Consider the following 22,461-nt stretch of genomic DNA (forward strand, 5'->3'; position numbering starts at 1 on the left):
ATGAACACAGAGTAAGGAAGAAAATTCAAGCAATTATTCCAAGATTCATGAAAAGAAGAAATGAATTTGCTTTAATTACCAGGTCTTTTAGAGAGTCTGTGCTGTGTCTCTCACCTCAGCTAACCACATATAGAAGTAAAGACTTGGACTAGCATTCCATGTTTTGTACAATAACAGATAACAGCTGAAGTTTCAGTTTCCATCCATTTAGGGTTCTGGGCTGCACTACTGCACAACCTTGGTTTAACCTGGAAACGTGCTGTCTACATCAAAGGGCAGAGACTTTAAAGTGTAGGAATTCATATTCAGCACCATTCATCAGATCTGCCAGGATGACTGGCATGACGCTCACAAACCCTGCTTGGCACACAGTGATGAAGGAGGGTTTCAGAGCCAAGAAGGAGATGATATTTATGTGTTCAAATCAGAACTGATGCAGGGCATGCTTAGAACGTACCACCTGGAGAAACATCATCTGTGTCTGGGGCTCTTCCTTGGTCTGAAGCTGGTAATCAATCCTGACAGTGATGTCAGTAGGGGACTGGCTGGCAGGCAAATACTGACATATAGTCTCTCCATTTTAATTGAAAGTTCAGTTTGTTTTCACTACTCACATGGCAGTAAAATTCTTTCATACCGAAACAGTCCTGGAAGGGTGGGAAAGACCGTCCAAATAAAGTGAAAACATTTGCTCCTGAGTCAATCCATTCTCCTCACTGACTCATAGCCATTGCATTTACTATTGCTTGCTGAAGAACTCCCTAAGTGTCCCACACTCGTGGCCAGCTCTTGGTTTTGCTCATACTGTCCCTGCCAAGAAATATACATCTCCATCTTTTATTCTTTTTTTATAACTATGACAGGGTTCAGGACATGCTACTCGAAAATATGGCACCCTAGCATATTGAATATTTTGAGCTGAAGGAATTCAAGAAACAGCAGAAGCAGGAAGGTTATTCTCACCTTCCCCTCATCCTTCTCTCCTGAAGCAGGTTTCCCTTTCTAGGGAAAATTCTTTCCAGGGAAAACTTAATGATCTTCCACTGAAGCAGGTCATGAGACCCTCATTCCAGAAGTGTCCTTCCTATACATGGAAGACAGGAAACTCCTTATCTCTGAAGACATGGGGTCACAGATAAGACACACACACACACACACACACACACACACACACACACACACAGGCTTCACATCTCTCAAAGCCCCAGGCCTTATTGGCTTATTGACTGTAAATAGATTTCTGTACCCTATATTTAATCACATACGTAATCACATCAGTGGTTTTTCAAAGATACTCAACTTTACCCAGACCCCTAAAGAGAATGTTATAGATAGATCATAAATGATTAAAAGAATAAAAGACTCTTGTTATAGAACCAAAGAATAAGAGAAGAATTTGAACAGGCCTTGCTAAGTTCCCACCACTTCAGTACCATGACATAATACCCCCCCCGTCCAATTCTACTCTTCGTCAAACTTAACATAAAAATACATAAGTTTAAGGGTTTCTTTGAGTCCTCATTTCTGAAGGCTCTTGTGTCACATAAAACACAGTAAGTAAATTTGTACGCTTTTCTTTGGTTAACCTGTCTTTGGTTATAGAGGCCTCAGTCACGAACATAGGATGAGTGAGAGAGATTTCTCCTCCCCTATATCTACAATCCTTTTGAAACCAAATCCTCTCTTAACCCACAGCCTTCTTTGCCTAATGCTCATTTTTCCCTAGACTGGACATATAACAGAAGCTAGGGTGTTCAGGTACCACGTATTCTTCCTCACCTAGAAACTTAAATATAAGCTACACAATGAGACGACCGCTCTTCCATAGGGCTCATCAAGACCTACAATGAATGCGAGGCAGGCATAGTGTTCATTTCTGGCTTTGACACTCCATGTATAAGTTACCTAGCCTCTAACTCCCTCAGTTGTCTCCTTTCCAAAATGAGAAATGTGATAGCATTTACCTCATATAGTCATTGTAAGCATTAAGTTAGATTACATTTGATAATTCATAGAAAATATTTAACATTTCTCATACTTGTATCAAGGCCCATTACCCCATTTGGTTGCAAGTACCTTGAGTTCATTTTCTTCTCCTTTCAATCCCTGGTAGTTTTAAGCAGACAGCAGTTTCTGTTAATTTCTTTGATATGCCTCATAAAATCATACTGAGTTTGTGCTATTTCTCAGTTTCAGAGTAATAAGAGCAGCAGAGAGGAAACCCAGGCATTGATGGACAAAAACGAGGACTTTGTTCTATTCGTTGGTGGTGAATCTGTGGTGAGACGGTGAAGAGTGGGCAGGGCTCAGCCTTTGGGGAGCAGCTGTGTGGTCACAGAGAAAAGCAGCGCTGCTTCATCCTCCTCATGGGTGCATGAGCCTCCAGAAAGCATCCACTCGGAGGGGAGAAATAGGATGGAGAGAGCAACTGGGATAAAAACGTTTCAACTTATCATCTTAGTTTCAAAGATGAAGACGACTGCGACGTGAAGGTAGGATTTAAAACCAGTGGTCTTGAGACTTTTCCCAGGCTTATGACCACCTTTTGGCAATGTGCCTGTAATTAAGCTCTTGTCAGAATTTTAAAAGATTTCTTAAAATACGTTTAATTTCCTTTTTCATCTTCCAACTTAGAAGAAATGCCAATTATTCTAAGTTGGAAGATGAAATTCGAAGAGATGTCAATTAAGTTGCACTTTGATGAAAATCTGACTTTAAGACATTAATTTGAACCATAGGAGCCACCAGGAAAGTAGTGCCTTTTGCTGAGGAACCCACAGTCGTGCCTGTTGAGTTTCCCAAAACTTATATCTTGTCAAGTCAATCCAACTTAGAAGACACTGAGGAATCTGAATATCTTTTCTTGAGTCTTCTGGAGTCAAGCCCATGTTCTGTCATAGAGCATCCTTGGGATGAAGGTCCATCTCTTGCATGGCACAACACACACTTTTTGTGGATGTTAGACTATTTTAATTTGCTGATAGTGCATTTAGTATGAGGTTGACTTTTTACAACTGCTGATTCAAATATTGTCACAAAATATTTGAAAATTGATCTTTGTGTATCACCAAGTAACTTTTCCATAAGTAACATCCACAAATACAAAATCACTGGATATAAATTTTCAGCTGTATTTTCTGATCTGCTTACATAACTATTCTTTGATTTAAATTAAGCCAAAGTCGGAGCTAAAACAGATTTTCTGCGACCATTTCATCTTTAAGATGAAGTTAAAGATCTGCATTTGAAATCTCCTGTTATTGAATTGGTAGTAGCATTTCCAGTTGATGTCCATCATCCTCTGAATGCCAATGGTCTCTGAGTAAACATACGAACCTTCATCTCTTTTAGTTGTTTAAGACACCACTTCACATGATCAGTAAATAACAACAACCACCTCTTGATAAATGCACATGAATGCAAATTCCTGTTTTATATATTTGGGTAGGATAGAACATATTGAAAATAACAGATAAGTATTTACAAATTCCCACTTTATTTTTCCCCTTTACATTCAATGGCTAAGTGTGGGAATTCATCTGTAAATGCCCCCAGAAATGGCACAAAATTGTGCTATAATGGAACCAAATAACCACAATGTTTGGGGTTTTGATTTTTCTCCAATAAAACGTACTTATTTAGACAGTAATTTTTTAGTCACAATAAAAATTTATAACATAAAGAGCTTTCGTGTGCCCACATTAGCCACAAAATAAATAGGGCAATTACTTTATGTATGTGTGTACACATTTATATGTATACACACATATTTATGTATGTATGTATGTATGTACACACACACACAACTGGATCATGTTTCCAGGGTTCAGTGGAGGAAAAACTTTTTTCATTGTTAAGTGTAATGTTTTCAAATAGATGAATCAGGAAATTTTACATAGATATAAGCCCATTTTGTATGAACAGTATCAGTCATGTGCTTTGAGGGGTAAGTAGGGTAAATGGTGGTTAAACAGCATTCTAAAGAAAGGACTAAAGCATTCTAAAGGCCCATGGACGACTCTTTCCAAAATTTCAGAGCTGGGAGTCCCCAGCAGGGGATCCACAGAGCAGGGGAAAAGGAACCTGAAATAACCTTCAGAGGAAAAACTGCATGGGGAATAACGTAGGTCAGTCCCTGTCTGCTGGGACCCATTTTCAGGCAGACACTACATGGCAATGACATCATCACAACAGTTATATCCAAGAAAGCAGTTTATAAAACAAGCACCAAACAACTGGACATAATTTTCATCATAATCTACAGCCTTTACCCTGAACAGTGGAGTTTAATCACCAAAAAAATTAGATACTAGGGTTCCAGAAGATAGGATGGCCCAAGGTATCATTTAACTTCTTCTTGTTTAAAAGGTGGGCACATTGGCACTTAAGAAAATAAATCAGAAAATAATATGGCTTCAAGTGCACAAATAAATATGCATTTCTAAGGAAGTCTTTGCATTATCTATTGGTTTCCTCTTGATTTGGTTCCATGGATAATTTCTCTCCAAGTTCTCTAATAAGTTCTGCTAGGTCTTCTGTATTCTGGGATTTTTCTTCAAGGAGTTCATAGCGGAGACTTGAGATGTCCTGCTTAATTTCCTTCAGTTCCCCTTTGAAAGCAAGAGTGATAAGAAGTCAACTATAAATACTCACTGCAGTGACTCACTAGTGACTGTGGGACAGGAGGAAATCAGCTCTAGTTTCACACACAATTTTATTTTGAATTCTTTGCAAGGAAATAACTTCCTAATGAAGCAAGTTTTTGTTTTCTAAGCTCAGTGTTTTGGTGAATGAAGAGATTATAGCAGAAGGATAACAAAAGCCCTCAAGTAAGTTAAAACGAAACGGTGGTGAATCATTCAGGGGTTGAGGCAGCAGCCCCTTCCTTGCCTTTCCCACCCACTTCCTCCTCCCTCCAAGTCCACCATAAGAATGAGAGCTTTTTATCTAGCAAGGGGTACCTGTCCCCGCCTGTGGAGAAATAGCCTATTCCCCACTCTTTAACAGAATGGTGGCTGGTGAGATCCTGTTCTACTTTGCCCCTTCCTTGAAGTTCACTCTCCCCATGCCCATCTCTGCAGCTCTCCTGCCACTCTGCATCAGGCTCCCGTCTTGACTCACATTCAGGGGCTGATTTGCTTCTGTGTTCAACTCACCTTCGTTCACTTCGTCACTCTCCTTATCTATCTGGGCCTGCAGTACATATCTTTTAATGAGCCTTTTCATTATTTTCTAGAAAACAGAGAAAGGAGAAATCTATGTCAGTTTCAGGTTCATGACAAATCTCTCATTTGGAACAAGTTTCAGAGTCCTCGTCCCTGTAGTGAGGCCTTTGGAAGTGATGGCTGTCAAAGACTAAGATGATTCAGCCGGGATGCATGCGATCGTCACATTTTGCTTTCCTTTTTAAAACAGTTTTCACATCACCTGGGCTAATGACTCAAAAGTGAGTTCTTAGAAAAGAATGTTTAGAGCAAGTATGTAAGCCTTTATGTCCATTGTCTGTATTTGACTTGAAAAGTATTGGAGCAAGACAGTCTTTCAGTAGGGTAGGTAAAAGATATACACTACTGCTCATGGAAATGGGGGATTAAGCTAAGGTCTACTCATTGGAGCCCCACGTCTGACCCACCAAAAAATGGAACCACTTTTTATTTTAAACTTTCTATTAATTTGGGAATGGCTAGTTTCAATGTAATACATTTTTCAAGTACCTGGGCTTCTATCATGCAAACATTGCTTTTACTATATATTTTTCATAAAAAGAAGGCGTCTTAGTGGGTGCTCAGAAAGTCCTGATGGTTTTAGAACTAAACAAAATTTTACACCTAAGCCAAGGTTAAATGATAGATAGTAAAACTCTACCTTCAAGAATCTATTCTAAAGATATGGTTTAGTACATTAACAAGTATGTTCATAGAACTAGTTATATAACAGACAAAAATGAAACTTTAAATGTCCATCAATAAGGAATTATTTTTAGTAAATTATATATTTGTATAAGGGAATATGATAATTCACTGAAATTAATAGGAATATATATTTTGTGGAGAGAAAATCACAAGCTAAAAATGATTACTCATTATATAAGTACAATTAACTCATATAGTATTATATGTATGCATTTTATAATATTAAAATATTTGTAAAATTATGCACATCTAGACATATAATCAGCTGGCAGAATTTTCACCAAAAACAAGCAGTCTTTGTTTCTCACTGGTGGAATCTGAAATGAATTTTACTCTCTTATGTTTTTTGTAAAGTTTGCCTTTTTCAGTGAACACGGAGACTCTCAGATCTGTGATTCCAAGACTTTATTTTTTTAACTTATATATCTCTATCACTTACAAAATGCCTGGTACTGGTAATTAATAAATATTTGTTGAATTAATGCATTATTTGATATTGAGAAAAATATCCTAATACTTTAAAGAATCACATAGTTCAAGAATCTAAATATTGCAAATAACTAGTCTTGTTCCTTTAAAAATCTATGCTTACCTGATACTGTCTTGGAGGATTATTGAAACTGTTGAAACGGAAATCTTCTGAGCTCCTTACACTTGGTTGCTTATTGTACCCAACCTGTAATTTGAAAAGATTTAGAAATGGATTCCTAAATTTTCTTTCAAATAATATAATGAAATTAGTTATCTAATGAACTAAGAGTCTCATACACACAAATTATCTGTATGTATAGTGCCATTTATTGTGCTTAATATTCTGTCTTCCAAGACAAATCAGTGACATTTTAGGTGTGTTAGGTTAATGGCTATTAGAGGTTGTCTGAGGAGTCTCTTAGACTTTGTGGCTGCCAATCACGCTGTCATGAGAATCACGCTTCAACCTTCTCACAGAGACATCCATGGTAGTCAAAGAGCCAAACAAATTGAGGAAATAATGGTGGTGATCTCAGAAGTCCATTGATGAGGGATCAACAGTGTCACCTGATTACCTAAGACATCCACACCTGCAGCAGGGTCTGATGTGGATCCTGCAGAAACACCAGGGTAAGACTGTGGTGGAACAGAATTCAGTTGCGAAAAAAGCTCTAATTAATGTTTGAATTTTAGGTACTGAATACAATCCCATTTGGGCAGCACTTTTCAAATGAAAATACATGTACCCAAATAGGCAAATAACAAAAAATTAAAGCAATCTGCAATAAAGGTGGTAGCATACCATATTAACATGCTAAGAGGATGATTTAAAACCTCTTTAATGCATTTTCTAAAGGAAAAAAAAAAAAACACTGGTTTTACAAAGAAAAAGGAAAAGAAAAAAACACTGGTTTTACAAAGAAATAGATAGAAGAACTGAAGCAAAACAAGCAGCTCTAAATTTGCATGTTTATGATACACAACTGTTTCCTAGGGGAAGAGACACCTCGAGATTGTCTTCAAAGATACACAGTGATTCATATTTCCTGGTGATATCTATGTTGCTGTAAGTAAAGCTCAATGAGACTGAATTAAAATCCTTGCATTAACTTCAGTGCTTTGCTTTGATACCTTAAATAGCCACATATCGAATTAAAACAGCTACTCAGACATTCATCTATTGAACAAGTATATATCGAGGGTCCTCAAAATGTAAGCTGCTGTGCTAGGCTCTGTGTATAAATGAACATAAGCAATTATGGTATAGCTGAGTTATGGTAATAGCTCAATTATGAAAAATATGACAAGATTGATAAGATTAATAATAAACAATATATAAATTTGAAAATAATTTAGATAGCATCATTTTTCATGTATCTATTTCCTTTTTCCTTCACTCTAAAAATGTGTGTCCATATATTTTTACTTATACTGAATTTTAAAATCACTCTGATAAATTATATAATTCATCAAATTAACCAAAGAGAGGCAGTTTAGGTTCTCAAAAAGAGCACTTGACGGGAACCTGAAAGATAAATGCCATCCGGCTTTGCCACAAGCTAGCCATGGAACAGTAGGCAAGATGCTTCAATGTTCTATCACCTTGTCTGACAGTGAAGGAAGTGGTCTAGCTAGCTTCTATCATTCAAGCCCCACCAATCTATAAATCTGTGAAATGCATAAAACCTTCCACATAACATTTTAAATAATATAATGGGAACCCTGGTTTGAAACTATGATTTATGCCTTAAGAATATCATAAAAGGTGAGGACCAGTGTGAAGCTCCCACTAAGCCCATTATGATAAAGTGTGCAGGTGAGGACAGGCTCATAACCACCATGTCTCTGATTTATTTACCATCTATTCATCAACTCACCATTGACATTTTTGGCTAGATAATTCTTCAGTGTGGGTGGTCTCCTGTGCATTATGGAATGCTTAGCAGCATCCCTGGCCTCTCATCTACGGATTAGATGCCAATCACAGCTCCCACCACAGCCCATTGTGACAACCAAAAATATCTGCAGGTATTATCAAATGCACTAGATTGGGGTGGAGGGCACAATCACCCATGGCACAGTTAAATGGTATGAAACTAAATATCTATAAATTCACATGGAGCATTTTTATGTGACTAGTTTTTTTTCTAAGTATGAAATACCAAGTTTTGGATGCATATATAACATATTTTATTTTCAGAAAAAAATTCTAGTCAGTTTCTAATACATCATAGAAATTCAGTAAATGTTTCTTAAAAAACGGAATGATACAGAGAAGAGTAAACCTATCCAATGGTGCAAGGAAGTATTATTACCACTTGGTGGCAGAAAATCCTAATAGACAATTATTTAATGTCTGGAAATCCAAGTCTGCAACACTTTTATACATAAAAGAAAATTCAATTTGAAAATTGAATAGTATTTAAAGCTTAAGGATTTGGGTATTTATAGATGGTGCCAACATGTATACTGCCACAGAGGCTGGAAGTGGGAAGCTTGTTGACTATAAGCAAGAAGGACTGGATGCACGTTTTGTTCCTAATATGCAAATAAATACTCTCTCCAATTCTGAATGAACCATTGCCTGCCCCCTTTGTTAATACCTTCTACCACATTTTATGCATTCTTTATTCATTTTTTTATTTCCTAATAATTAGTTTGATATTAACATTTCTTATCTTGTAGGTTCATTTGTTTCTAATTCATTAAAAAGAACAAGTAATCTTGTCTTTAAAGTTTCTTATATTGCTGGATATAGGAAGAGTTCATGGAGTCACCTATTTCCCACAAGCATTAAATGTCCTGCAGCCAGGAACAGAGCAATGAACTGAAAAGGTATGGACAATATATTCAGTCAGCAGTGAATGTAGATATGAAATGAAGCTGTGTTATACAGGGCTTATAAACATACTGCTCTGAATCAAGTGGATGTTGTTTCAAATTCAGGCTCTGTCACTTGTTTGAAATGGGACTCTAGGCAAATCATTTCACCTCTATATCCTTAGGATCCTCAGATATAGAACAGGGAAAATAGTATTACCCACCTCCCAGAGCTATTACAAGAATTAAAGAGATGAGGTATAAAGAATATATAGCTTGAAATACACTGGACATTCTATAACTGTCAATAGCTATTATTTTGAAGAAAGATAAATATCTACTATGTGGCTTTAGGTCTATTTCATGGTTAACTTTAATCTACACATACCCCTTTACTTATGATGGGGTTATGTCCTGATAAATCCATTGTAAGTAAGGTGAAAATGCACTGAATACACCTAACTACTGAACATCATAACTTAGCCTAGCTGACCTTAACCATACTCAGAGCACTTTCCTTAGCTTACAGTTGGACAAAAGCATCTAGCACAACACCTATTTTATATTAAAGTTATTACACAAAATTTGAATCAACAGTCAAACTTTGAAGTATAGTTTCTACTGAACACATATTGCTTTCACACCATCATAAAGTTGAAAAATCATTAAGTTGAACTATGGTAAGTCTGGGACTGTCTGTAGTCAATTCATCCTAGAGATATTTTGCCAAATATTACTTTTTACTGATGTGCCCAAGTCCATGACTAAGTCCTTCAGGGAATGAACAGTGATTCCCACATTCAGATGAGCATTAAAATCTCCTAAGCTCTACCCTACATGGTTTAAACACCTACCCTAAGACGACAACTGGAATGTGATCTGTTCAGAAGTTGGAACAGGGCAGTTATTCAAGAAGTTATCTGGCATTTTCAGGTTTACACACGTAATAGACTATGGAAGAGTTCAACTTTTAATTTATGCTATCCTTTCAAACTGTATATCTGAAAAGCTAATGCTAGCAAGCACCACACTCAATGACCTTTAGAATTAAAGGATATGATTGAAGATAACGAATAGGTCTGCTTATTATATGAAAAGCTAATGCTAGCAACCACCAAAGTCAGTGACCTTTAGAGTTAAAGGATACAGTCAGAGATAATGAATAGGTCTGCTTACCTTGTTTAAAAATGTATTTTTATATATGGTTCATCCTACTTATATCTGTGGTGCACCTGGAGCAGTGTTTGTGCAGCTAACTAAGTACTTTAAAATTCAAGAGGTCAGAGAGAGAAGACTTGAGTGAATCAGAAATTCACTTACCATCTTAGATATAGATGTTATGAAAATAAGATTAAGCATAAGCCATATGAGTTGGGTAGGAAAGAATGAACCATGAGAGTTTTTCTTAGTATGTATACACTAGGGCCAAACCATCTCATTAGCAATGGGCAAAAATTATTTGAAATATAAATGATTGCCTTAAAATTTTTTCTCAGGAATACAGTTTAATGTATGTAGTAAAACCAAACCATGTGAAATGTATCTCAAGTTTTGTTCACCACAGGCTCATATGGCAAGGGAAAAGAGATACTTTTGTTGATTTAAGCCTCCAAGAATCAAATGCCAAGACTGAGTTGGAAGTATGAGATGTACCCAGGATTATACGTATGGTATATTATATATTAACCACTGTGGTAAATATGTGGGAGCGGGAGAAGGCAGAGAAAGCCTCTCCACTGTGAGGCTCTGCTCACCTGTGAAAGGGGGAGAGGTAAGAAGATTGTCTGGGAAAGTCAGTCAGCCCAACGGGGAGCGGCACATCTCCATGGCTACCACAATACACAATTACACAAAAGGCTCTCTAGATTCTTAAATGGACAGTGGAATCAACGTTTTATTCCAAACTTCACAATTGAGGTCGGACATCACAGGGTTAGTATTTCTTCTACAATTGGTTTTAAGCTATGATTAAAATATGTGTTATTGAAAACTGTAACTCGTTTACAATATATCATATATATTTTGCTGATGATTAAAATAAATTTTAATTTTCCACATTTTTAGAGAAGCTACAGGGAAAATAAAATTATTTCATTTGATAAATACCATAGTTTCTATCATAAAGAAAAGGCATTTTGATTCTATTTGAATTTTTCTCTTATCTGTCCAGTGACTTATACATCCTTCACGCTTTCAGGATGAGTATTTTCTTACCGGAAAAATATAAGATCCAATTACACTGACCTATCTTTGCAAAAAATTTATTGAGTTTTTTACAACCAAATAACAAAAAGAGCCATTTCTTTATAATACGAGTATATTACATTTGCATAGTATCTGTGATTGTCAAAGTACCAATATAATCTTTCCAATATGCTTGTGTGATGGGTTGTACAACTTGATTATTTCTGTTTTATAGATGAGGAAACTAAGGTTCAGAGAAGTTAAATGAATTGCTGAAGGGGCAGAGATGTACACTTATTATAAGATCTCAATCTTCTGAGTACTTGGTTCAGTACTCTTATTATATCAATTTCCAAAGTGCAGTTTTGATAAGGAAGGAAAAGTAGTGAATATAAAATATTGATCAAACAAGCTGAATTTTATATATTCATATTAATCGATAATATATGTTATATGCAGTCAATTGTATATTATATAAAGTCAGTACATGTACCCCTTGGTATCCACGGGGGATTTGGACCCTTCTGAGCACATCAAAATCCACTGACACCCAGACCCCTTATAAAAAATGGTGTACTATTTGCATATAACTTATTCATAGCCACTGGTATACCTTAAATCATCTCTAGTACTTACAATGCCCAATATAATGTTATGTAACTATAATATAAATATTGTTATACTGTACTGTTTTTTAAATTATTATTCTTATGATCATATTTTTGATGTTTTTAATATTTTTGACCCATAGTTGGTTGAATCTGCGAATGCAGAACATATGGACATGGAGAGTGGACTGCGTGTGCGTGTGTGATATTTAATTGAAATGCCCTTTGCAAAATTGTAAAACAATTTTGTCATATCACACATTTTATAGATCATAAATGGGAGGTAGGTGGAAAAGAGCCAGAACCATCTCCTTGGAATATTCAATTAAGAATTAGTTGTCTGCATTGTGAATGTACTTAATGTGCCTGAACCATACGCTTAAAAATGGTTAAAATGGTAAATTTTATGCTATATATATTTTATAACAATGAAAATAAATATAAAAAAGAAATCAGTTGCCTGTATATGCCAACTCCAAGGGTTGCTATGAATATTTAGGTTTTAGAGAGGGATACTGTTATTCTTGAAATTAATAATCCATAACCTCTTATCGATAAGAAAACATAATGGGCCACATTGTCAATTATAACACAACTCTCATAAGAAAGACTAAATAATATGACTAGCTGAAAGGCACCCCTTAATGCCATTAAGGGGTGCCATGAAATGCTTAAATATTTAAACATTTCAATATTTAAAATACATACAGTGAAGTTAAACTTGTAAGATAGACTTGATTATATAATGCTTGGTACACATGTTACAAATGATTGAGACCAAACAATATGTCACCAGGAATAATTGAATACTTTTCTGAATATATCCACTAACTAGGGAAGGCTTCGAGAAATTAAATCATTTCACCTTACTCCAGTTTTCTTATGTGATATGTGCAGATAATTTAATTCACACAAACAAAATAATTTACTAAAATGTCCTAGCAAATTATAAAATTCTTTGGGCCAGGCACAGTGACTGATGCCTGTAATCCCAACACTTTGGGTGATAGAGACCCTGTCTCAAAAAATAAAATGAAATAAAAATAAAATGTTTTGAGTTGAACACTTTTGGAGATAAGCTATTTCATATTCTTTCAGTAACTTTTTCCCCTTCATCTTTCTGTCCATACATTCCCTCTGTACATTCATGCATTCTTTCTTTCCACAGACACTTGCAGGTACCAAAACCAAAGAAGTATTAAGGATCAGAGTTAAACTAAGACATGGGCTCTATCTTCGAGAACCCACACCTTCATCAGTTAGTTTGCCTCTTCCTGGTCTGGGGGATTGGTTAACGCACCATGACCAATATGATTTCACCAAGGAAGAGGAATGGGAGGAAGAAACGGGCATGTGAGTAGCAAAATATACTTCTTACCATGTTCCTTGCTAGGTATGTTATTTCATTAATTTAATGACCCTTCAAGGCTGTAGTAATGACAAGTGAGGAAACTCAGGCCTGTGAAGGCCATAAAGTGTATCCACATCCATTGCTGGAAAGTGGTGGGAAACCAACATGACCCTGTGTGTGTGTGCTATGTAAGTGTATGTTGCTGCCAAACATACCTGACAAATGCTAATTTTGTTGCCATGTTGCAAATAATGTCTACTGATGTTCAAATGCGTTCTGATATTACAATTCTCCATTATTGTTTTTGTTTCTTTTTTTTCTACTTTAAGTTCTGGGGTACATGTGCAGAACATGCAGGTTTGTTAAATAGATATACATGTGCCATGGTGGTTTGCTGCACCCATCAACCCAACATCTACATTAGGTATTTATCCTAATGCTATCCCTCCTCTAGTCCCCTACCCCCTGACAGGCCCCAGTGTGTGATGTTCCCTTCCCTATGTCCATGTGTTCTCATTGTTCAACTCCCACTTATGAGTGAGAACATGCAGTGTTTGGTTTTCTGTTCTTGTGTTAGTTTGCTGATCCAGCTTAATCCATGTGCCTGCAAAGGACATGAACTAATCCTTTTTTATGGCTGCATAGTATTCCATGGTGTAAATGTGCCACATTTTCTTTAGCCAGTCTATCATTGATAGACATTTGGGTTGGTTCCAAGTCTTTGCTATTGTGAATACGGCCGCAATAAACATACATGTGCATGAGTCTTTATAGTAGAATGATTTATAATCCTTTGGGTATATACACAGTGATGGGATTGCTGTGTCAAATGTTATGTCTGGTTTGAGATCCTTGAGGAATTGCCACACTGTCTTCCACAATGGTTGAACTATTTTACATTCCCCCCAAGAGTGTGAAGTGTTTCTCCACATCCTGTTTCTCCACATCCTCTCCAGCATCTGTTGTTTCCTGACTTTTTAATGATCACCATTCTAATTGGCATGAGATGGTATCTCACTGTGGTTTTGATTTGCATTTCTCTAATGACCAGTGATGATGGGCATTTTTCATATGTTTGTTGGCTGCATAAATGTCTTCTTTTGAGACATTCACCCACTTTGATGGGGTTGTTTTTTTCTTGTAAATTTGTTTAAGTTCTTTGTAGATTCTGGATATCAGCCCTTTGTCAGATGGACAGATTGCTAAAATTTTCTCCCATTCTGTAGGTTGCCTGTTCACTCTGATGGTAGTTTCTTTTGCTGTGCAGAAGATCTTTAGTTTAATTAGATCCCATTTGTCTATTTTGGCTTTTGTTGCCATTGCTTTTGAAGTCTTTGCCCATGCATATTTTCCTGAATGGTATTACCTAGGTTTTCTTCTAGGATTTTTATGGTTTTAGGTCGTACATTTAAGTCTTTAATCCATCTTGAGTTAATTTTTGTATAAGGTGTAAAGAAGGGGTCCAGTTTCAGTTTTCTGCATATGGCTAGCCAGTTTTCCCAACACCATTTATTAAATAGGCAATCCTTTCCCCGTTGCTTGTTTTTGTCAGGTTTATCAAAGATCAGATGGTTGTAGATGTGTGGTGTCATTTCTGAGGCCTCTGTTCTGTTCCATTGGTCTATATCTCTGTTTTGGTACCAGTACCATGCTGTTTTGGTTACTGTAGCCTTGTAGTATAGTTTGAAGTCAGGTAGTGTGATGCCTCGAGCTTTGTTCTTTTTACTTAGGATTATCTTGGCTATGTGGATTTTTTGGTTCCATTTGACGTTTAAAGTAGTTTTTTTCCAATTTTGTCAAGAAAGTCAGTGGTAGCTTGATGGGGATAGCATTGAATTTGTAAAGTACTTTGGGCAGTATGGCCATTTTCATGATATTGATTCTTCCTATCCATGAGCATGGAATGATTTTCCATGTGTTTATGTCCTGTCTTATTTTGTTGATCAGTGGTTTGTAGTTGTCCTTGAAGAGGTCTTTCACATCCCTTGTAAATTGGATTCCTAGGTATTTTATTCTCTTTGCAGCATTTGTGAATGGGAGTTCACTCATGATTTGGCTCTCTGTTATGGGTGTATAGGAATGCTTGTGATTTTTGCACATTGATGTTGTATCCTGAGACTTTGCTGAAGTTGCTTATCTGCTTAAGGAGATTTTGGGCTGAGATGATGGGGTTTTCTAAATACACAATCATATCATCTGCAAACAGAGATAATTTGACTTCCTCTTTTCCTAATTGAATACCCTTTATTTCTTTCTCCTGCCTGATTGCCCTGGCCAGAACTTCTAATACTGTGTTAAATAGGAATGGTGAGAGAGGGCATCCTTGTCTTGTGTTGATTTTCAAAGGGAATGCTTCCAGTTTTTGCCGATTCAGTATGATGTTAGCTGTGGGTTTGTCATAAATAGCTCTTATTATTTTGAGATACATCTCATCGATACCTAGTTAATTGAGAGTTTTTAGCATGAAGCACTTTTGAATTTGAATTTTGTCAAAGGCCTTTTCTGCATCTATTGAGATAATCATGTGGTTTTTGTCATTGGTTCTGTTTATGTGATGGATTACATTTATTGATTTGGGTATGTTGAACCAGCCTTGCATCTCAGGGTTGAAGCCAACTTGATCATGGTAGATAAGCTTTCTGATGTGCTGCTGGATTCAGTTTGCCAGTATTTTAATGAGGATTTTCACATCAATGTTCATCAGGGATATTGGCCTGAAATTTTCTTTTTCTGTTGTGTCTCTGCCAGGTTTTAGTAACAGGATGATGCTGACCTCATAAAATGAGTTAGGGAGTATTCCTTCTTTTTCTATTGTTTGGAATAGTTTCAGAAGGAATGGTACCAGCTCGTCTTTGTACCTCTAGTAGAATTTGGCTATGAATCCATCCGGTCCTGGACTTTTTTTGATTGGTAGGCTATTAATTACTGTCTCAATTCCAGAACTTGTTATTGGTCTATTCAGGGATTCCACTTCTTCCTGGTTTAGTCTTGGGAGGGTGTATGTGTCCAGAACTTATCCATTTCTTCTAGATTTTCTGGTTTATTTGTGTAGAGGTGTGTATAGTATTCTCTGATGGTAGTTTGTATTTCTGTGAGATCAGTGGTGATATTCCCTATATCATTTTTTTATTATATCTATTTGATTCTTCTCTCTTTTCTTCTGTATTAGTCTGGCTAGCAGTCTATCTATTTTGTTGGTAATTTCAAAAAACCAGCTCCTGGATTCATTGATTTTTTTGAAGGGTTTTTAACATCTCTATCTCCTTCAGTTCTGCTCTGATCTTAGTTGTTTGCTCTTGCTTCTCTAGTTCTTCTAATTTTTGATGTAGGATGTCAATTTTAGATCATTCCTGCATTCTCTTGTGGACATTTAGCGCTATAAATTTCCCTCTAAACGCTGTTTGAAATGTGTCCCATAGATTCTGGTATGTTGTGTCTTTGTTCTCATTGGTTTCAAAGAGCATCTTTATTTCTGCCTTCATTTCGTTATTTACCCAGTAGTCATTCAGGAGCAGGTTGTTCAGTTTCCATGTAGTTGTGCGGTTGTTATGACTTCTGTTCTTTTCCATTTGCTGAGGAGAGTTTTACTTCCAATTATGTGGTCAATTTTAGAATAAGTGTGATGTGGTGCTGAGAAGAAGGTATATTTTGTTGATTTGGGGTGGACAGTTCTGTAGATGTCTATTAGGTCTGCTTGGTCCAGAGCTGAGTTCAAGTCCTGAATATCCTTGTTAATTTTCTGTCTTGTTCATCTGTCAAATATTGAGAGTGGGGTGTTAGAGTCTCTCACTATTATTTTATGGGAGTCTAAGTCTCTTTGTAGGTCTCTAATTGCTTTATGAATCTGGGTGCTCCTGTATTGCGTGCATATATATTTAGGATAGTTAGCTCTTCTTGTTGCATTGATCCCTTTACCATTATGTAGTGCCCTTCATTGTCTTTTGTTCTTTGTTAATTTAAAGTCTGTTTTATCAGAGATTAGGATTATAACTCCTGGTTTTTTTTGTATGTTTTTGTTTTTTGTTTTGTTTTGTTTTTACTTGGTAAATATTCCTCCATCCCTTTATTTTAAGCATATGTGTGTCTCTGCATGTGAGATGGGTCTCCTGAATACAGCACACTGATGGGTCTTGATTCTTCAGCCAATATGTCAGTCTATGTCTTTTAATTGGGGCATTTATCCTGTTTACACTTAAGGTTAATATTGTTATACGTGAACTTGATCCTGTCATTATACTAGCTGGTTACTGTGCCCATTAGTTGATGTAGTTTCTTCATGGTGTTGATGGTCTTTACAATTTGGCATGTTTTTGCAGTGGCTGGTATCAGTTGTTCCTTTCCATATTTAGTGCTTCCTTCAGGAGCTCTTGTAAGGCAGGCCTGGTGGTGACAAAATCTCTCAGCATTTGCTTGTCTGTAAAGGATTTTATTTCTCCTTCATTTGTGAAGCTTAGTTGGGATGTGAAATTCTGGATTGAAAATTCTTTTCTTTAAGAATGTTGAATGTTGGCCCCCACTCTCTTCTGGCTTGTAGGGTTTCTGCAGAGAGATCTGCTGTTAGTCTGATGGGCTTCCCCTTGTGGGTACCCCGACCTTTCTCTCTGGCTGTCCTCAACATTTTTTGCTTCATTTCAACCTTGGTGAATTTGACAGTTATGTGTCTTGGGGTTGCTCTTCACAAGGAGTATATTTATGCTGTTCTCTGTATTTCCTGAATTTGAATGTTGGCCTGACTTACTGGGTTGGGGAAGTTCTCCTGGATAATATCCTGAAGAGTGTTTTCCTATTTGGTTCCACTCTCCCTGTTCACTTTTAGGTACACTAATCTAACGTAGGCTTGGTCTTTCCACATAGTCCCATATTTCTTGGAGGCTTTGTTCATTCCTTTTCATTCTTTTTTCTCTAATCTTATTTCATTAAGTTGATCTTCGATCTCTGATATCCTTTCTTCTGCTTGTTCAATTTGGCTATTGATAGCTGTGTATGCTTCACAAAGTTTTTGTGCTGTGTTTTTCAGCTCCGTCAGCTCATTCATGTTCTTCTTTAAACTGGTTATTCTAGTTAGCAATTTCTCTAACCTTTTTTCAAGGTTCTTAGCTTTTTTGCACTGGGTTAGAATATGTTCTTTTAGCTCAGAGAAGTTTGTTATTACCCACCTTCTGAAGCCTACTTCTGTCAGTTTGTCAAACTTATTCTCCGTCCAGTTTTGTTCCCTTGGTGCCGAGGAGTTGTGATCCTTTGGAGGCGAAGAGGCATTCTGGTTTTAGGAATTTTCAGCCTTTTTGCACTGGTTTCTCACCATCTTTGTGGATTTATCTACCTTTGGTCTTTGGTTTGTTAGTTTTCCTTCTAATAGGCCCCTCTGCTACAGGTCTGCTGGAGTTTGCTGGAGGTCCACTCCAGACCGTGTTTGCCTGGGTATCACCAGCAGAGGCTGCAGAACAGCAAAGATTGCTGCCTGTTCTTTCTTCTGGAAGCTTCGTTCCAGAGGGGCACCTTCCAGGATACACGGGGGTCAGGGACCCACTTGAGGAGGCAGTCTGATCGTTAGCAGAGCTCAAACACTGTGCTGGGAGATCCGCTGCTCTCTTCAGAGCCGCCAGGCAGGGATGTTTATGTCTGCTGAAGCTGCGCCCACAGCCGCCCCTTCCACCAGGTGCTCTGTCCCAGGGACATGAGGGTTTTATCTATAAGTCCCTGACTGGGGCTGCTGCCTTTCTCTCAGAGATGCCCTGCCCAGAGAGGAGAAATATGGCAGTCTGGCCACAGTGGCCTTGCTGAGCTGCAGTGGGCTCTGCCTAGTTTGAACTTCCTGGCCCTTTTGTTTACACTGTGTGGGTAAAACTGCCTACTCAGCCTCAGCAATGGCGGATGCCCCTGCCACCACCAAACTCGAGCATCCCAAGTCGATCTCAGACTGCTGCTGTGCTGGCAATGATAATTTCAAGCCAGTGGTTCTTAGTTTTCTGTACTCCATGGGGGTGGGACCCACCGAGCCAGACCACTTGTCTCCCTGGCATCAGCCCCATTTCCAGGGGAGTAAATGGTTCTGTCTCGCTGGCATTGCAGGCACCACTGGGGTGTGGGAAAAAAAAAAAACTCCTGCAGTTAGTTCAGTGTCTGCCCAAGCAGCCGCCCAGTTTTATGCTTGAAACCCAGGGCCCTGGTGGGGTAGGCACCAGAGGGAATCTCCTGGTCTGCAGGTTGTGAAGACCATGGGAAAAGCACAGTATCTGGGCCGGAGTGCATGGTTCCTCAGGCTCAGTCCCTCATGGCTTCCCTTGGGAAGGGGAGAAAATTCCCCAAGCCGTTGTGCTGCCCAGGTGAGGTCGTGCCCCACCCTTCTTTGGCTCACCTTCCATGGGCTGCACCCACTGTCCAACCAGCCCCTATGAGATGAACTGGGTACCTCAGTTGGAAATGCAGAAATCACCTGCCTTCTGCGTCGATCTCGCTGGGCGCTGCAGACCGCAGCTGTTCCTATTCAGCCATCTTGCCAGAAATACTGTTTTTGTTTCTTCCACTCACTACTTCATTTATTTCAAGTTGTTTTTTCCAGATATGCCCATTTATGACTTTTAATTGGACCCCTTCTTTATTTTTTTGCATTCTTTTTATAGGGCTTTTAGGCCTAGTATTATTTCTCTGTCCTCAGTGGATTAATATCATTACCAAATTATGTGGTATACTTACTGTTCCTGCTCTCTAGTTGTTCCTGCTCTCTAGTAATAGCAAGAAAAATAATAAGTAGCTATTACATACCCACTATGTGCCAGGCCCTGTTGTCAGAACTTTACAGTATTAAGTAATTTAATATTCAAAAGAACATTTGGGTGTTGGTGTGATTACTGCCTACAACCTGTGAACAAGTAGAGTCTTAATGAGACAACATTCTAAGTAGAACACACACAGGCATGCGTTAGAATCATAGAAATTGCTCACAAAATATTTGAACTTAATTCTGTGTTTCCTATGTATTCTCTTCATCATAACCATCATCATGAGAACAGGGGTGGTAGGCTTCTTCTGTAAAGAGCCAGATAATAAATATTTTAGGATTTGTGGGCCATATATAGTCTGTCTCACATATCCTTATTTTTTTCACAACTATTTAGAAATGTAATTTTTAAAAAATCTCGAACTCTCAGTCTGAAAACAGGCTCAAGACTAAATGTGGTCTGAGGGCTATGATTTGTTGATCCCCATACACTAGACTCCTAACCACTAAACTATCCTTTCTAGAGTGAAATGACTTTGTAGCTCTGTTACATCCCTTATTTTCCATTTCTTAAATTTCCTTTATTAGAGTCATTTTTAAACGCAATCTAGATTCACCTGGATAGGCAAGCCAAACACAACTTGTCTGAACAGCAAGAATGTGCCAATTTGCAATGACTCTAATCTGCTGACTCTCTTGGATGATCAGGGACAATTTCCACTTGCCTTCTTGCTCTCAGCCCATGCAGCCCCATTGCTGTGACCGAGCCCCAGACTGTGGCAGGGCTCGCAGAATTCATGCACAGGTCTCTCACCCACATGTTACCTCCCACTGAAGCCCTTGTCACCTGTGATATTGTTCTTTGGAAGTTCTTCCCAATCAAACCTCCCAATCTTACTAGGGCTAATGGCTTAGGGTTCCCCTTACCTAAAGCTCTCCTGTTTTCTGATTTATAATGGGTAATGGCTGACATGCTAGTGGAAGGGATGGTTAGAAAGGAAGCTGGGAGGTTGGATATCAGATAGGCCTTAACAGGATTCCTATGTTGTTGGGGGAGGTAACATAAGCAGCTTAAAAAACACACAAAAAAATGGTCTCCCTCCTTGTCATTTGTATTCCATGGGATGGCCATGTATCACAGTTCTGGTCAATGAGCTATAACAACAGAAATTGTTGGGAGATTCTTCTGAAGGTGGTGGCAGATTTAGCTAGCATCCCCTACTTTTCCATTGCCCTTACTCCTACATGCCTGAAAAGTAGGTATAATAGCTAAAGGTAAAGCTGTCCTCTTGCATCTGACTATGACAAAAATCCAGAAGAATCACAGAAACTCATGCCTGGTAACAGCCCCATACTGCCTAAATCTGGAGAGTTAAATGAGGCCGGGAACAAACACGTGTCTTGTTTAAACCACCATGATGTGGATTTTATATTCCTGTGCGTAATTGAATGCAGGTCCTACCTGATACATTGCCCTTTTCCTGATTCATTCCTTTATAGCAACAAGCATTTATTGTACCCCTACTATGTACATGCCACAAAAAAGGAAACATGTCCTCATCATTGAGGATTTTGCTACTCTCAGTTATGGAGCTGATAGATCTCTAGCGCACATTGTTCATTATACACAGTGTCAACCACAATAGCCATTAAGGTCCCACAGTGCCTTTTTCCATCACTTCTTGATTATTGACAAATTGGGAGGCACTGGGGACTATGCCTGCTCTTTACCTGAGCTGCAAAGAGTGAAGTTAATCATACCCTCCATCAGGTTCCTGACAGATTCATCTCTTAATATTCCTTTCTGTATGTCACTAATCTTATATTCCATCACCATAAGTACATGTATTTGCTTAGTATATGTCTTAAATATACATGCTATTCTTTTTTGCTTATGAAATATAGCTTACTTCTACCTCTCAATAACGGAATTGAGAACTGTTAAAATAGTTGAATTATTTAATGTGTCTGCTCTCTACTTCCTAAAATTGCTTCTGAACATCTGTCCCTTTCTTTGAAAAGATGAGCCCGATCATGTGCATGACTTCATATTTTCAAATATGAGCTTACCTGTTTTTTGTCAAGTGATAATTTTGAAAGGTCTTCATGACTTCCTAAAATTCCAAGTTTCTTTTCTTCATTTATCTTTTAAAGATAGATAGTAAAATGAGTATAACTGCATAACCAATTTCACTCTTCATTCTGTATTTTAAAAGCCATTTCGTCTAATTCCCCACAAGTTTTAATGAGAGAAACATATTCTTGGCCGGGCGCGGTGGCTCAAGCCTGTAATCCCAGCACTTTGGGAGGCCGAGACGGGCGGATCACGAGGTCAGGAGATCAAGACCATCCTGGCTAACACGGTGAAACCCCGTCTCTACTAAAAATACAAAAAAC

The 22,461-nt window shown here is 37.9% G+C and overlaps 1 protein-coding gene across 3 annotated transcripts in view; it reads right to left on the reverse strand.

The window, feature by feature from the left end:
- Positions 1 to 3,040: 3,040 nt before the first annotated feature.
- TRPC6 (transient receptor potential cation channel subfamily C member 6) overlaps positions 3,041 to 22,461 on the reverse strand; it is a 140,759-nt gene continuing 121,338 nt past the window's right edge. For all 3 annotated transcript variants that reach the window (XM_025358518.1, XM_025358517.1, XM_025358516.1), the window contains 4 exons: positions 22,135 to 22,209; positions 6,505 to 6,588; positions 5,157 to 5,232; positions 3,041 to 4,610 (listed from right to left, as the gene is read on the reverse strand). In XM_025358518.1, coding sequence (XP_025214303.1) covers positions 4,459 to 4,610; positions 5,157 to 5,232; positions 6,505 to 6,588; positions 22,135 to 22,209 — 387 coding nt within the window. In that variant the 3' untranslated portion in view covers positions 3,041 to 4,458. The remainder of the gene's footprint in view (positions 4,611 to 5,156; positions 5,233 to 6,504; positions 6,589 to 22,134; positions 22,210 to 22,461) is intronic.

The sequence above is a fragment of the Theropithecus gelada genome, chromosome 14, assembly GCF_003255815.1.
Source record: "Theropithecus gelada isolate Dixy chromosome 14, Tgel_1.0, whole genome shotgun sequence".
Classification (NCBI taxonomy): Eukaryota; Metazoa; Chordata; class Mammalia; order Primates; family Cercopithecidae; genus Theropithecus; species Theropithecus gelada.